Source organism: Ursus arctos, unplaced genomic scaffold, assembly GCF_023065955.2.
Source record: "Ursus arctos isolate Adak ecotype North America unplaced genomic scaffold, UrsArc2.0 scaffold_33, whole genome shotgun sequence".
In the NCBI taxonomy this organism is placed as follows: Eukaryota; Metazoa; Chordata; class Mammalia; order Carnivora; family Ursidae; genus Ursus; species Ursus arctos.
Window position 1 is genome coordinate 2,533,301 of NW_026623019.1, and position 14,599 is coordinate 2,547,899.

General features: G+C 58.2%; 1 protein-coding gene across 1 annotated transcript in view; it reads right to left on the reverse strand.

Moving 5' to 3' along the window:
- The window catches only part of LOC113270125 (semaphorin-4D), a 105,268-nt gene extending 101,102 nt beyond the window's left edge, over positions 1 to 4,166 (reverse strand). Inside the window, exons 1-2 of the mRNA XM_026519192.4 lie at positions 3,962 to 4,166; positions 2,125 to 2,192 (exon numbers count right to left, since the gene is read on the reverse strand). Of these exons, the coding sequence (XP_026374977.3) occupies positions 2,125 to 2,192; positions 3,962 to 4,166 (273 nt within the window). The remainder of the gene's footprint in view (positions 1 to 2,124; positions 2,193 to 3,961) is intronic.
- Positions 4,167 to 14,599: the final 10,433 nt, after the last annotated feature.

Sequence of the window (14,599 nt, forward strand, 5' to 3'; positions counted from 1 at the left end):
CAGCAGGGGATGCTTTGCCTGCAGGGCCTTTAGCCCGAGTTTGTAGGTTCACGGAACGAGAAATTAATTAGAAAGTTCAGACCCAGGTCAGAGTGGAGGCAGTGAAGTCCTCTTTCATTCTTGGCATCTTCTCTGTCAGGACTCTACCCACCACCATGATGTCCCTTTGGGGGGGTCAATGTGGCCACGGGTGTACCTGAATCGTGCGGGTGTGGGCCCGTTACTGAGTCTGTCCTGCGTCGTCCCTGCAAACACGTGCTGGACGGAACGTGCCCGGCTCGCTGTGAGCCACGGGGGTGGGGAGGTGACGGAGGCATCTCGGTGTGGCCGGCAGGGACAGGTATGCACCGTGGCATCGCCGCCTCCCGGGGGGGGGGGGAGCCCGCGGGGCTTTCAAAAAGAAGGGTGTACATATGCCCAGATGTGGAAAGATGCTGACGTTACTGATACTGACAATGTCACGGCCAACGGGACGTGAGGGTGCGGGGGTCACGTTCGTGTTGGGCACGCGACGCTCCACGCCCAGCAGCCCTGGACGGTGATGCTGAGTCCCCCACGGCCGGCCACAGCCGGGCACTTTCCTTGCTCATGACGCCAGTGACACTGTGTCGTCCGCATCCTGGGGGCGGCCCAGCTGGGGAGCTCGCCCCCGGTGCCACGGTCGGCTGGTGGCATCCCCGTGTCCTGCAAGCCATGACCTGCGTGGTTAGCCTGAGGCACCTCTGCTTTTTGGGAGATGGAGCCTTTATATCGGGAGATAGCATAAGGCTGGCTTTTCCAGAGCTTCCCAGTTGCTATGGTGACAGATCAACCAGGGCTGATCCCTCAGATGGCTGACAAGATGTCACGGGCACACTGTGCCCAGGGTTGGTCCCACTTCAGCAAGTATCTGTGGCTTGGTGCCTGGGGGGGGGAGGGTAGGAAGGATCCCGCGGTCCGGGCACCAGCTCCGTGTCTGGTGGCACTGCGGGGGGCCAGCTGCGGTGACCACGACACGTAGCTGTCATTGGGGGCCGCTTGGTGCAGCGAAAACCCACACAGAGGACGGGGGAGGAGATTGGGGCAAAGAGGGCAGAGCCAGGCCCTTGACGTGCTGATTGTGTCCGGGGATTCCTAATGGCGGCACTTTCTCCCTTCACAGCATCAAGGGACTTGCTTTCTGCCAGTTCCCCGGCTCCCCCTCCTCCCTCCTTGGGGGCCACAGCGGCCCTGCTCTTCTTAGCGGCTCCTGGAACTCAGCCTCCCTGTTTTTCTTATTTTCATTAGGGGATTAGTAATGTTTATCCAGGTGGTTTTATGATGTAAAAAGTAATATCGATTAATTAGAAAATAAGACACTTGTTGAGACGCAAGTCTGGTCACCCTGATTGCATGCGAGCGTCGGAGCCAGACCCCCGGACGTCACCACCACCAGCACCTGTGGGGGAGGCGAGCGAGCGTCCGGCCCTGGAAGGGGGGCCCCGCCCCAGAGCTTCGCAGGCACCTCCGAGGGGCGTCGAGGTCGGAGTCCCTTGAGAATCCGACCTCCAGTGTAGGGTGGCTTCGGTTAGGACGGGGTGGCAGGCAGGGGCCAGGGAACAGGATGCCCAGGATCTCAGTGTGCGAACTGTCTGCGGATGTTTCCCATTGACCAGTCGATGGATGGGTCTTTCGGGAAGTTCTCATCGTGAAGAATAAAGCTGTTTGCCTGGGTCACAGTGTCCTGCCGTAGGATGGGAGGAAGCCAAGCCCAGCTTGGGTAGACGCTAGCCCTCCGAGCCTGCGTGCATGCGTGTGTACGCGTGTGAGTGCGTGTGCATGTGTGCATGCCCGTGGTCCTCCCAGGACACACGTGAACACACGTTCACATCACAACTTCGCACATGCCTTTGTAATTTTGAGTGGGTTAGGATTTATGGCAAGTAAAATGACAACACCAGAAACAACACTGGAGATTGAAAACGCCCCTTCCTCAGGCGAACTCCTCAAATGTCTCTAGGGCTGTGTTTGGACCAGACCTTGGTCTCCAGCGGGCCCTCAGGCTCCCGGGGCCCCCAGCACCCACCCCTGTGTCAGGCCAGTGCTGACTCACCCCCACCAGCGCCAGCCCTGTCCCCTCCTCCGGGAAGCCTCCAGCTCTCTCACCTGCACGGTCACGGGGAGCATGGCAGTGGCCCTCAGGCCCACGGGGCCTTTGCTGAGGGTCCTGGGTGCTGTGGAGGGGGCACGGGCTGCACACAATCGCTCATGCCGTGGAGGCACGTGCCTGGGACGAGCACAAGGGTGTGCAGGGCTGTGTGTACGCGTCTGTGTGCAGAACCCAGGGTGTGCCTGAGTTTCCTGGGGTTGGCGGTAGAAATAAGTTCAGAACTCTTGACGAGATAGCGAACGTCTCAATTTTCTCTTTGGATGAAAAGTGGCGATTTTCACGCTCTCTGACAGATACAGCTGTGGCGGATTGCACGATGGACACAGAGCTTTGACAGGTTGTGGACGGTTGTTACATTTTTAACGGCATATTTGTGTTCTTGGGGAGTGCTGCCCATGTCGTGGTCACGTTCATCTTGTGCCTCGGGGAGGCACGGCGGGGGTGGGGTGGGGGGAAGAGGAGCTCTGGGTGCCCCATGGTGGCCAGGGGGTGCACGGCTGCAGGCCGCGAGCCCCCGGGGACACCCATGCCCACCAGCCCAGGGAGCCCCAAATGGCCAACGGGTCAGAGGAGATGCCCGTCGTCCCTCCACACACGTCAGCAAGTGCTTGACTTCCAAGAACCGCAGGCAAACGCAGGCTTCCGAGGGGGTCTGAGATCCAAGGGAGGGGGGAGAATCTGCGGTGGGGAGAAGGCCAGCTCCTCGGTGTCATCTCCACACGGCAGAAACACCGAGGCCCTGAGATCTGGCATTTCTGAGCTCCGACAGGCCTCATGCTTTCAGGCTGTGTGGGCTTCGGGAAGGCCCATGGAGCCTCTGCAGGGACCATCCCCCTGCCTTCTCCGTGGGGGAGCCGAGGCCGCCGGCACAGGGCTCGGCTCTGGCCAGAGGATGACTCTGCCTTGTGCGCTCATCGTGGCCGTGAGTGACTGTTGGTAGTTGGAGTCGGTAGTCGGGTTCCAGGCTGCCAAGAAGCTGTAGAAGAGAGAGGCCCGCTTTGCCGGTGGTAGACAAGCCTCCGCGGGGCCTTGAGCTATAAACCAGATGTTCCTCTTGCTTCCTGTCTTCAGAGCCGAAGAAGGGGCCGGGTCCTTTGGTTGTGAGCAGACGCCGTTTGTGGCCAGGTCTGGAAAGAGCCTGGTCTCTGGGCCCCTTCCTGTTTATTCTAGGGCTCCCCATGCTGGGGCCAAGCGAGAAATCCCTCCTTCCAGAAGCATGAGCTTGTGCTTTACGCCCTGGAGTCATTTATGATCCACATTTTCACCTGGCCCTTAGAGCTGCAGCAGGTCATGCAGGAGAGGAAGAAACTGACTCAAAACCCACGGGCAGGGAGCGCCCCCACGGACAGGACAGCCCGTTTTCCCCTCCAACTGTAAATTCCACAGTTAATGGCCTATTGTCCTGACGGGGTGGGTGGGGCCATTTGGAACCAGAGGGGCCTTTCTCCATAGATTCAGTCAACAGTGAGCACTGAGACGCCCGGGGCCTTGAGCAAGTAGCTGCAGGACCCAGGAGGCAAGACACCTTGCCCAGGACAGACTGCCCAACACTCTGGGCTGTTGGACGTGTGGTTTCCGTTGCTGCCTGCTCCTGTGGGTGAGTGCCTGCCGTTTCCCAGACTCAAAGCTCCGGGAAGCAGAGGTCTAAAGTCCTCCTCACCTGCAGGAGCCAATGTCCCCGAACACAGTAGGTGCACAGAGACGGTGCCCTTGATGTTGACCCGCTGAGTGGAAATCAGAGTTTTCTTAAAAAATTAATTTATTTTTATCAAGGTGAGAGACGCACAAAGTTTTAAAAGCCCGAGGATGGCAGGAGAACCAGCGGACTCCCACCCCATTCCTCCGGCTTCACGTCTGAGAACGTCGCCCTCGGTGGGAGAGCGTGGCCGCAGAACTCCGCAGAGCCTCCCCGCCTCCGGCTTCCGTCACTCAGCGTCGCGGTGTGTGGGTCACCCAGGTGGGACCAGAAGAGCTGGGCCGGTTCCTTCTCACCGCGGCACAGCACGCCATTGTGTGGACGCGCACGGGCACGACGCATTTCGTGATTACCCAGGTACTTTGTCCGTTTTTCTATCGGATGTCTTCTCTTATCGACTTGACAGAGTTCTTTGCATTTCGGGGTTCAAGTCCTTCGTTGGTCGTGTGCTGGTTCATCCCTTCCCGCCCTTCGTGGTCATTGTAGGGGTGTCCCGGGATCGCACATGATCCTGCCTCGTTTAGCTGGAAGTCTGTCCTCACCCTCTAAGACCCAGAAACCAGGCTTCATGCCCCCCAACCTGAGACGGGGAAGGGAGAGGTTGCTGCTTCGTTTTTTTAAGATAGAGTTGTCCTTTTTCCTGGTGGAGGGCATTGTTTCCATCTCTGGCGATGCGGGGGGCTGCTTCTTCCTTTGCTCTGGGAATCCCCCTCCCTGGACAGCCTGGTGAGCTCCTGCTTGTACGGTTCACTGCTGGAGGCATGCCTGCCCGCCTCCTACCAGGGAGGTTAGTGCGAGCGGAGAGTTTCGGAAGGCCTTTACTGTGGCAATGAGGGAGTCGACGCTGGGTCACATTCCTGAAACACAGGGCTTGTTTCCAAGGATCACGGACGTGTTGCTTCATTTTTATGTATATATATATAACCTGTGCGTTATGCTGTTGGTGCCTCACCCCAACCTTCCCCGACCCACCCAAGCTCTGCAGCTGCACGGGGTGAACAGCATCCCGGCTCCCTCGCTGGGGCTCCCTTCCAGCATCACGGGGACATCCCTGCAGGCAGGTGCGCCCTGGAAGTGCAGGGCCATCTGCAAACCTGGGGCAAGCCCGCTGGTCACGTGGGGAGGACGATTCTGGGCATCCTCTGGGATCTCCGAGGGACCCGTGGGACCGTGCCCCCTCACCCACATGATGACTTGCCCACAAATGTGCCTTTGGTGGCTGTTCCCCCTTCCCCCTGCGTCTCCCCACTCCCCACCTGTGCTTCCTGGAGCCATCTTCCCAAAAAACTCCTACTTTCAGAGGAACCCAGACAAAGACACTTGCTTCATTCCAGGGAGGACTCAGGCAGCTCACAGAGTGTGTGTGTAATGTAATTTGTCGCGAAGCCGTACCGAGAAAACCCCGAGTTATGTTTGGTATCCTTTCTCACACGTGTGGCCACCAATTTCCTGGTGTCTGTAAAAACCGCGTTAGTGCGTGTGTATGATTCTGCGTGACAGTGATCGTGTAGTTAAGGTGGGGACAGACGGCTCCACTGGCCGGGTCACATGTGTGCGTGCCCAGCTCATTTGATGATGTGGGACAAATGGACACAGATGTCATCCCCAGAAATGGCAATTCTGTGCTTGGTGTGAGGCTCCGCGACCCCGGCAGCAGGGTTGTGCCCAGCCTGTGCTTTCTCGCTGGCAAGTGCTTGTCAGCTGCATTGACGAAGGGTCCAAGCGAAAGAGAAAGACGCCTTCCCCTTGCAGGTGCATCTTCCTCTGCTGGTCTTGGAAGAAAGGGCGAGTGACCATAGGTCTACTTACCACCCCTCCCCCTGCCCCGTCTCTGAGCTTGACTTCCAGAGCTTCAGGTCCTGTGTTGCCACGGCACCCCAGCCTTCCCTCTCACGCCGCTGGATCCACGACAGCATCGAGGCCTCTGCCTGTGCCCCTTCCCATCCATCCCCTGCCCCCGTGAGTTCTTTCCCAGACAGCTAGCAGACGGGATCTCCCCTGCACCCGCTCAGCGCCCTGCACAGCCTCCGCCCCGTCCACCACGTGGTTCCCCTCCCTCCCTCCCCACTTCTTGCTGCCTCTGTCTCCTTCCCCAGCTCCCGGGTCCCCAGGCCCCAAGCCCGTCATGCTCCCTTCTACAGTGTGACCGTGCAGGGAGAAGGCAGGCCCACAGCTTGGCTCCAGCCATCACGTCCCGGGCACCTGTGCCTCCCATTGCCCTAAATAGACACAATTCTTACTAAAATGCTCTACGTTTCCTTCTGCGACCACAGGATCAATGTTGCCATGGTAAAGCTCTAATAATGGCCTGGGGGGCGGGGGACTGACTGACAGATTGCTGTGGTGTCAAGACTCCCGGCCTGGCGGGTTTCAAGCTACCGACATGAGGTCACCGAGGCCGGGCCGGGCAGAGCTGCGGGTAGCTCATGATTGGATCCTGTTTCTCTCACACAAATGCAACAGAGCACACCCCCCGCAGCGGAGATAACAGTAAAATAATCACAGAGCCACGAGTTCGAGTGTTTATTACCTTGGTTTTAACGCAGTTTGGTTCTAAGTCGGTATAATTTGATCTTTCGTGATGGTTGGGTTGAACGACAGGCTCCTGAGGTTCCTGATAATTCCACCACGGGCTCTCGCGGTCAGCACGAGCCGCTGCAGCCCGCGGCCGCATTAGGACACTCAGAACAAGCAGACACAGGAGCAAAGCCTCGGTCACAGAACTCCACACCCACCCAGCTGGTTGGGGGTTGTCATTTGGGTGGTTTCCGCAGTGGCACGCTGACTCTGACGGCACAGAGCGCTGCCCCGCTGGGGAGAGGCTCAGGGCGCCTGGCCGGCAGGACACGGCCATCCGTGCCTCATCCTGAGCACCTGGGCTTCGGAGGGCAAACCCGTGCCCCGGGGGGAAGGAGGCTGCACACGATGGAAACAGAAATCAGACCTGGAAGGTCCCGGAGAAGCCGGCTGAGACGCATGAATTGCCAGTTCCGTAAACGTTTACTCGGCGCGCACTGATTATGTTTGTGGTTGTCATAATGCGCGTGCAGGCCGTCACCTGCCGTTCATTTAAAAGACCCAAGAGCAACTGATGCGGTCGTCTCGCGATTTTACCGAGGTGCTCGGAGGCGCTTGAGTTTGCAATCAGTGTTTCAAATTTTAGGGACATCGGATGGTTCTTAGAACATCTTTGATGTACCAGCTGGAGAGTGGTGAGTGTTTAGCGGAGTGGGACCCACCGCCTCAGCATCACCTGGGAACCGCTAGAAATACAGGTTCTCAGGTTCTGCCCCAGACTTGCGGACTCAGAACCCCAGCAGACGTGGTTCAGTGAGCCCCAGGGTTCCGATGCACACTTGAGTTTGAGAACCATTGTGCCATGGGGGATTGTTGATCGCTCTACGTAAGTGAACCGTACGTTAGGTAAGTGGCAAAAGTAGTGGACAGTTCTCTCAATGCACTAAGCCTCTTAGATGTTAAGGGGTCACCCCTCGCTCGTCTGGAGCTTCCCCCAAGCCCGTGGTCCTCTACTAGCCCTCATGACATTCTTCCTCCTGCTGCAGAGTGCAGGATGGAGAACGTACCCCAGCTCGCTCCTCCCCTGGCTTGAGGAGTGGGGCTCTGTGGTGCTCTGCCTGGAAGGGCCAGGGAACAGACACCTTCCGGCCTGGACCCTCTCCACCTCCCTCGCCCCGTTCTGAGCATGGCGAGTCCTTAGGTGGCCTCAGCACCTTGTGGGGGCACCGGGCACTGTGTAAAGTCAGGGATTTACTGCATGCGAAGTGTGTGTAGCTGTGCTCTGTGTGCAAGCATGGTACATGGCGTGGTGTGTGTGCATGTGCGTGTGTGTGCACGTGTGTGCATGTGTGTGTGTGTGTGCACGCACATGTGTATGGTATGTGTTTTAAACCCTGTGTCCGGGGCGCCTGGGTGGCTCAGTTGTTAAGCGTCTGCCTTCAGCTCAGGTCATGATCCCAAGGTCCTGGGATCGAGACCCGCATTGGCCCCCTGCTCAGCGGGAAGCCTGCTTCTCCCTCTCACACTCCCCTTGCTTGTGTTCCCTCTCTCGCTGTCTCTCTCTGTCAAATAAATAAATAAAATCTTTATAAATAAATAAATAAAGCCTGTGTCCTTGGAGAGGTGCTGCTGGGTGGACTGGTGGGAGGGAAGACCCAGGACAGGAGAGGACACAGTGGGTTTGGGGGCCATGATTCCGTGACTGCTGCCCACATCCTGATGGAGCTCTGCAGAGTGACACGGTCCCCGGGGAGCGGCCGTGCCCCAGGCAGAAGTGCTTCTGTCCTCAGTCAGGGGCTGGGGTGGGGGCTGGGCAGGATGTCCGTCTGCACCCCCAGCGTCCCCTAGACCTTAACGCGGCCCGTGTAGTGGGGGAGGGAGACCGACGGCCCGTCCAGGGCCAGGTCCACGTGGATCTGGAGAATATGAAGATGAAAACGTGCCCTTTCTTGCACGTCTGAGAGGGGATGGGGACTTCTCACGCCGGCTCTGGTGGGTTCTCAGGCCCTGGTCTTCCTCGTGGCCACGTGCCCTGTCCTGGTTCTCTGCACACAAGTGCATTCCTCTTGCTCCCTGTGCTGAGTCGCTCTGTTCCCTCTCGTTCCGGTCTTTAGACAGAACATTGCTGACTCAGGCTGGAGCGAGAAGACCCATCCCCACAGCAAGCCGTGCCCTCGGAGAAGTGCTGCAGCTTCACGAGCGGGTCCCTGCACGTGGGTGGGACAGAGCCCTAATCCCCAGGGCGAGGGTCTCTGGGACTGTGGGTGCTGCGACCTTGGAGCTTGGGAACACGGGCCGCCCGCTGTGTTTGTGCAGGAGACACTGGGCCTGTTAACATTTTCCTTATTGATTCTCACACTTAAACATTAGAGAAACGAACCCTCTGCCGCATTTGCAGCACAATTCTATTTTTGGCTTGGCCTTTGTCTTCTAAGCGGCTTTCGTGGGTTTTGCATGCCTGTAAGTGCCCACCAAAGGTCAGCCTCACTTTCCCTGCGTAGACTTTCCCTTGCTCTTGTCCTCAGACAGCCTTTCCCCACACGGACACTGGTTATCTATTAACTGCTTCTAATCGTCTCATGGCTTGGCTAATAGAAAACCAGGTTTGTTTTGGTGAGTTCATCGCAAGTCAGGGCTTAGACTGACCTCCTTCCCCTGACCACGTGGCCGACAGCTCCGTCTGATCTGTGGAATAATCCATTCTTCATTCATTCCTTTAGTGTTTCTTTTGTCCCCAAAGATGGCTTTCTCGAGGCATAATGTACGACCACACAGTGCACCCACGTTAAGCATACGATTCGATGCATTTGGCAAGTTTGTGGAGTTATGCGGCCCTCATCACGATGCGGGCTTACGCATTCCCGTGACCCCCAAACCTCCCTTGTGTCCCGGCTGCCTCCCGCACCCCGAGGCACCCATGCTCTCCGTGTGTGCGGAGCCTCCTCCCTGGGCCTTCCGCGCCTGTGCCGTCGGGCCCCACGCGGCCCTCTGCTCCTGGCCTCTTTCACGTAGCGTTGTAGCGGTCTGTTCCTTTTAGATGTGCCGTAATATCCCACCGCACAGATAAACCAGGTTTATCTCTTCATCAGTTGTTGGGCAAATGGGTCCTTTCTGCCTCGGGGCTGTGTGCTCTGCCGCGAATGGTCACATACAGGTCTTTGTGCGGTCGGATCTTTTTATATCTGTGGGGCAAGTTCCCCGGGGCGAGATTCCCGGGTCCTACCGCAAGTTTATGTTTAACTTTTTCAGGGAACTGCCAAACTGTTTTCCACAGCGCCGGGGCATTCTGTGTTCCCATCCGCGGTGCGTGGGGGGCCCAGGCGCGCCGTGTCCTCATCAGCTCCTACTACTCCGTGCCTTGACAAACCTTTGCCCCGCCCCTTTTCTGTACTCACTTCGGCGGGTGTGCACATAGTTCAGGTTAAGCTTCGGGAGGCCCTGCATCTTCAAATCCCTCCCGAGCACGGGAACACCCTGGGCCACCTCCCCACTCCACGTGCTCTTGTCTCGGGCCCTAGTGACTCTCGTGGGCGTTTATTCCCCTGAAAAGATAAAGACATACTAAGTATTTTTTTCATCCCTTGCCCAATGCCTACAAACATAATTTGAATTCAGAGCCAAGTGCATTCTGACTTAGACCCCTGAGCTTACTTCTGTGGGCTTTGGACATGCTAGAACCGTCCACGTCCTTGAGACCCCGGAGACACAAACCCGTAGGGTCCTTTTGGGCACCGGGGCCGAGCAAGACGTTTGTCCCTGTTAATCATTCAAGCGCTTTGTTCTGTGATCTTTACCCCAGCTTCGGAGCTGCCTGCAAGGACACCGGCTGCTCCAAACAGGACCTGGGAGCCTGGTGTGGGTGTGGGGACGTGGGGCACCCCCTGCTCGCTGCCCCGGCCCCACGCAGCTCCCGGCCGGCTCTCCTCGGCTGCTGGCGTGCCTCCCCTGGGCTCACAGTGTCCTTGAAAAGACTTTTTCCAGTGAGGAATGGAACTTCTTGTTTCCTACGATCCCCCCCGCCCCAGACACTGTGCCCTGTGACCACAACGGTCAGGCACCAGGGTGCAGAGCTCCCTGCCCTATGCCGGTCCCCGGGTCAGCTTTGCTCGTTGCTCGCAGAGACGCTTGGGCGTCTCTCATGCGGCCGGCTTGCCGAGCGCAGGGCGGAGCAGTCATGAGCAGGCATGTTTCACTTCATGGGCTGCTCTTTATTCTGCAGAGGCCTCGTGAAGACCAGGCAGAGGGGCGTAAACGGGGGCTGGGCGCTCCCCCTGCGTGGCCTGTGCGGGATGTCCAGGGGGATTGCACAGAGGGGGGCAGCTCTTTCTCTTTCCAGAGCTTCCTGAAGCTTTACTGACAACCAAGAATCTTTTCTTTTAAGAATACAGCTCACATGTCATTACTATCTATTTAAAACAATAAGCCACTTCATCCATGGTTGAGGGAGCTTTAGAAGTTAAGTATCATACTGTTGACCCTTGAACGATGTGGGTTTAAACTGCATGGGTCCATTTGGACACGGAAAGGTTCTGAGAAGTGCGGGACATACCGTGACTGTGTTTTCTCCTCTGATTCTCCTAACACCCTTCTCTCTTCTCTAGCTGACTCATCGTAGGAACTCGGTATGTAATATGTAGGCAAATTTTGCGTTAAGTGACTGTTTATGTTAATAGTAAGGCTTCTGGTCCTCAGTAGGCTGCTCGTAGTGGACTTTTGGGGAAGTCAGAGGTTACACAGCATTTTTGGCCACGTGGGGGGCGGTTCCCCAGCCCCTGCGCGGCTCAAGGTCAGCTGCACTCTCACATTTTTCTATTACACAATGTGGTACACATTCAGGAAAGTTCATAAGATGCATTGCTCATCGTGAATCAGCCCCCGTGCAAACCCCCCCTGCACGTGGCCAGCCTCTGGGCCCCCCCCTTCTGCGTCCCCTGCGCAGACCCGGCTCCCGTCATCCCGCAGGCGGCTCGCCCCCTCGGCCGCCACCCTGAGTACTATCTGCACACACCGTCCCTTCCCGCTGCCCGCTGCCCGCTGCCTGCTTTGCTTTCTCTGTGGTCCCTGCTGATGCCGGGAAGTTCCTCCTATTTCCTTTGGGGGTTTCTGCTGTGAATCTGTAAGAAGTCCTCATCACCCTGGGTCTTGGAGGTTGCCTGTGTGACCTCTAGAAGCTCCACCGCTTAACCCTTTACAAGTAGGATCCGCCGCTGGGAGCATGTGAAGCCGAGACCAGGGCAGGGGCTGGGCCCGGCCGCCGTGGGGACAGCCCCCTGGGGAGACGCACTGCCCCACGGCCCCCCTCCCCGCGGACCAAGCCGCTCGGGTCTTCTGGGCTTAGTTCCCGTGACTTCGTCACAAATCCTGGCGTCCAGTGGAGCAGGCTCTCCTCCCGCCCGGAGGTCGTGGCCGCTCTGCTCCCGTGGATTTGAGATGCCGCCTGCCAAGCCCCGCACACGTGCGGGGAAATGTGAGTGGAACCACGCTGAGTTCACAGATCGGGTTTTTGAGAATTCACGTCTTTACAATATTGAAAGTTTCAGTCCATAAACGGGGTCTCTCCCTCCACGTACTTAGGACGTCTTCAAATTCTTTTTTTTTTTTTTTTAAAGATTTTTTTTTATTTATTTGACAGAGATAGAGACAGCCAGTGGGAGAGGGAACACAAGCAGGGGGAGTGGGAGAGGAAGAAGCAGGCTCCTAGTGGAGGAGCCTGATGTGGGGCTCGATCCCAGAACGCCAGGATCACACCCTGAGCCGAAGGCAGACGCTTAACGACTGCGCCACCCAGGCACCCCAAGAGGTCTTCAAGTTCTTAATGTTGGTTCTTGCCCCTGGGGCCGAGCCCACAGGTGTCTCCCTGGGGGCTGCACCCTGCCCCAGAGCCCCCGCCCACCCCTGCTCCGGGCAGCCGCTCTCCCATGGCCTTCTCTCTGCTCCACCCTGATTTGAGTATGAATCTTGACCAAGCAGCTGGAGGACGGGGGCAAATGCCTCCCCAGGCCTCCGTTTCCCCATCTGTAAGAGGCAGAGCCCGATGCCTGTGTGGGGGGCAGGGGAGGCTAAAGGAGGAAATGCACTTGGAGAGTTTGGTTCAGCGTTGGGCACGTGAGAAGCATCCACATATTGTTAATTGAAACGAAACAAAACAGAACCAGGGAAACAAGCAGTTGTAGGACGGGCATCACTCGAAGGAGCGGGTCCTGCGTGAGGATGAGCCACACAGAGCTGGTCTGGGGGCTGCTTTCTGGAGGACGTGGTCCTGCAGGGACGGATGGATTCGCATGTGGGACCAAAGGGAGAGCAGCTGAGGGCCAGGGGCTCACCGTCGGCTCCCCCAGCCCCGGGGAAGGCCTGTGGCTGCAGCCTGCCGTGGCAGATGGGGGAGTGGGTGGGGTGCTGTCCGAATGTGGGAGGGCGGTGGCATTCTGACCCTGCAGTGGGTGTGTGCCCCCAGCTCAGGCACCTGCCGACGTCACCTGTGGACCACCCCTCCCCACCAGCTTTGTCCTGCAGCGAGGGCAAGTGGGGCTGCTCTCAGGGTTACAATAGCCGCGGAGGCGTGGAGTCACGGACTGTTTGGGACACGAATGCGGAGATGGACCCAGAGACCCTGGCCTGGCTTCGCGGCACGTCCCAGCTTGCCAGGGGATTTTACAGGCAACGCTTAAAATCACAGTCACCATGATGTTTCTGAAGTGACAGAGGGCATCTGAAAGCAGGAGTGGGGCTGAACCTGACAACCTTGGAGCTGGTGCTCACTGGTCTGGGGTGGTTCCCAGACAGGGTGTCGGCAGCCCCGCCCAAGCAGGTGCACCCCCACCGGGGGAGAGACGCCAGACCTGGGCACAGGAGGGTTGCCCCTGGGCCCGGTCCTTCCCAGTCTCTATCCCCAGCTGGCTCCCCTGCCTGTGCCCACCTCCCGACAGCCCCTTCTCCTAGCTTCCTCCTAGAACGTTCTAGAACTTCTCACAGCTTGAAGGTCCAGGCATTCCATGGCATTTGCTCTGTGGGATAATTTCTCCAGAATCTCAGTGCAGGGCAGATGTCGAGGGGTCTATGGCATGGCTACTCTGGGTTCCAGATGAGAAATCCAGACTGGGGCAGTGTGACCCCCTGAAACGGCACAGGGAATTCAAGTGGCTTGCCGCAGAGGCAGAGAGGAGGGAGGCTGTCTCAACACACGTCTGTGGACATGAGGCTGACTCAGTGTGCGAGGCGGAGCGCAGAGATGCTAAGCATTTAGAGAAAACTTCAAGGGCAACAGCTGGCCTTGGGCAGGCTTCCCCGCCCCACAGAGGTGCTGGGTACCCCGTGTCAGGCGGTCTTCTGAGCACCGGGATGGGTCCCGAGCCCCCGGGGAGATGGCCACCCTGTGCTTTGCCTTCTCGCAGCACAAAGGAGTGGGTTAGAGTGACACACCAGGGCAGACAAGGAGAGAAACAGCCAAGGGAAGAGGGGCAGGAGGGGCGAGGTGCCGTTTCAAGAGCCCGGGAGGGGGCAAAAGTGAGGCAAGTATGTGCCCTTGAAACAGAGACCAGCATCTGCCCCTGAGTCCCCGGTCCCTGGGTGTCGCTCCCAGGGAAGGCACCGGCTCCCAGCCGTGTCCATCCAGGGCCTGCAGCCGGAGCTGGACAGAGGTGAGCACACGCCCCCCCCCCCAAAGGGGCCAACATGCCTTGGGAAACCAGTTCCCTCCTTTGACACATTTCTGAGCCAAACCCAGATGCCCACATCTGCACTCGGCACTGGACGAGGCTGCAGGAACAGCTTTGTCCTCCGGAATCCGTCTGAGTTTCCGAGCCGGGGCAGTAGCAGACAGCTGCTCAGGTCTGCAGACACCAGGGGCCCACGGACCCGGAGAGGCGGCACAGCGGTCGTCCTGCCCGGGGCTCAGGGGCTGTCGGCCTCGGGCCCCCAGGGACCTTGGCTGACTGCGCCGCGCAGACGTCCTTCACATACTTGGCACGCAGCCCTTCGTCAGATACAGGCGACCGTCACTGCTCGTGGATTCCGTAGGGGGCAATCACTCGCTCACTTCAGTGCATTTGTAACCGCGAACGAATCCTCGGGGCGTGTTCCGGGTCACTGGTGAGCGCGCACGGGGCAGGGAACACCGGTCACCAGACACACAGTTCATACCCTAAACAACGGCCCTTTCATGGTCGATTCAGTGCCACGTGTTTTGCAGTTTTGTGCTTTTTGTTGGCGATTCTGTGTTTGAAATTCAAGGACTGTGCTTAAAGTGCAGTCTCTGTCCC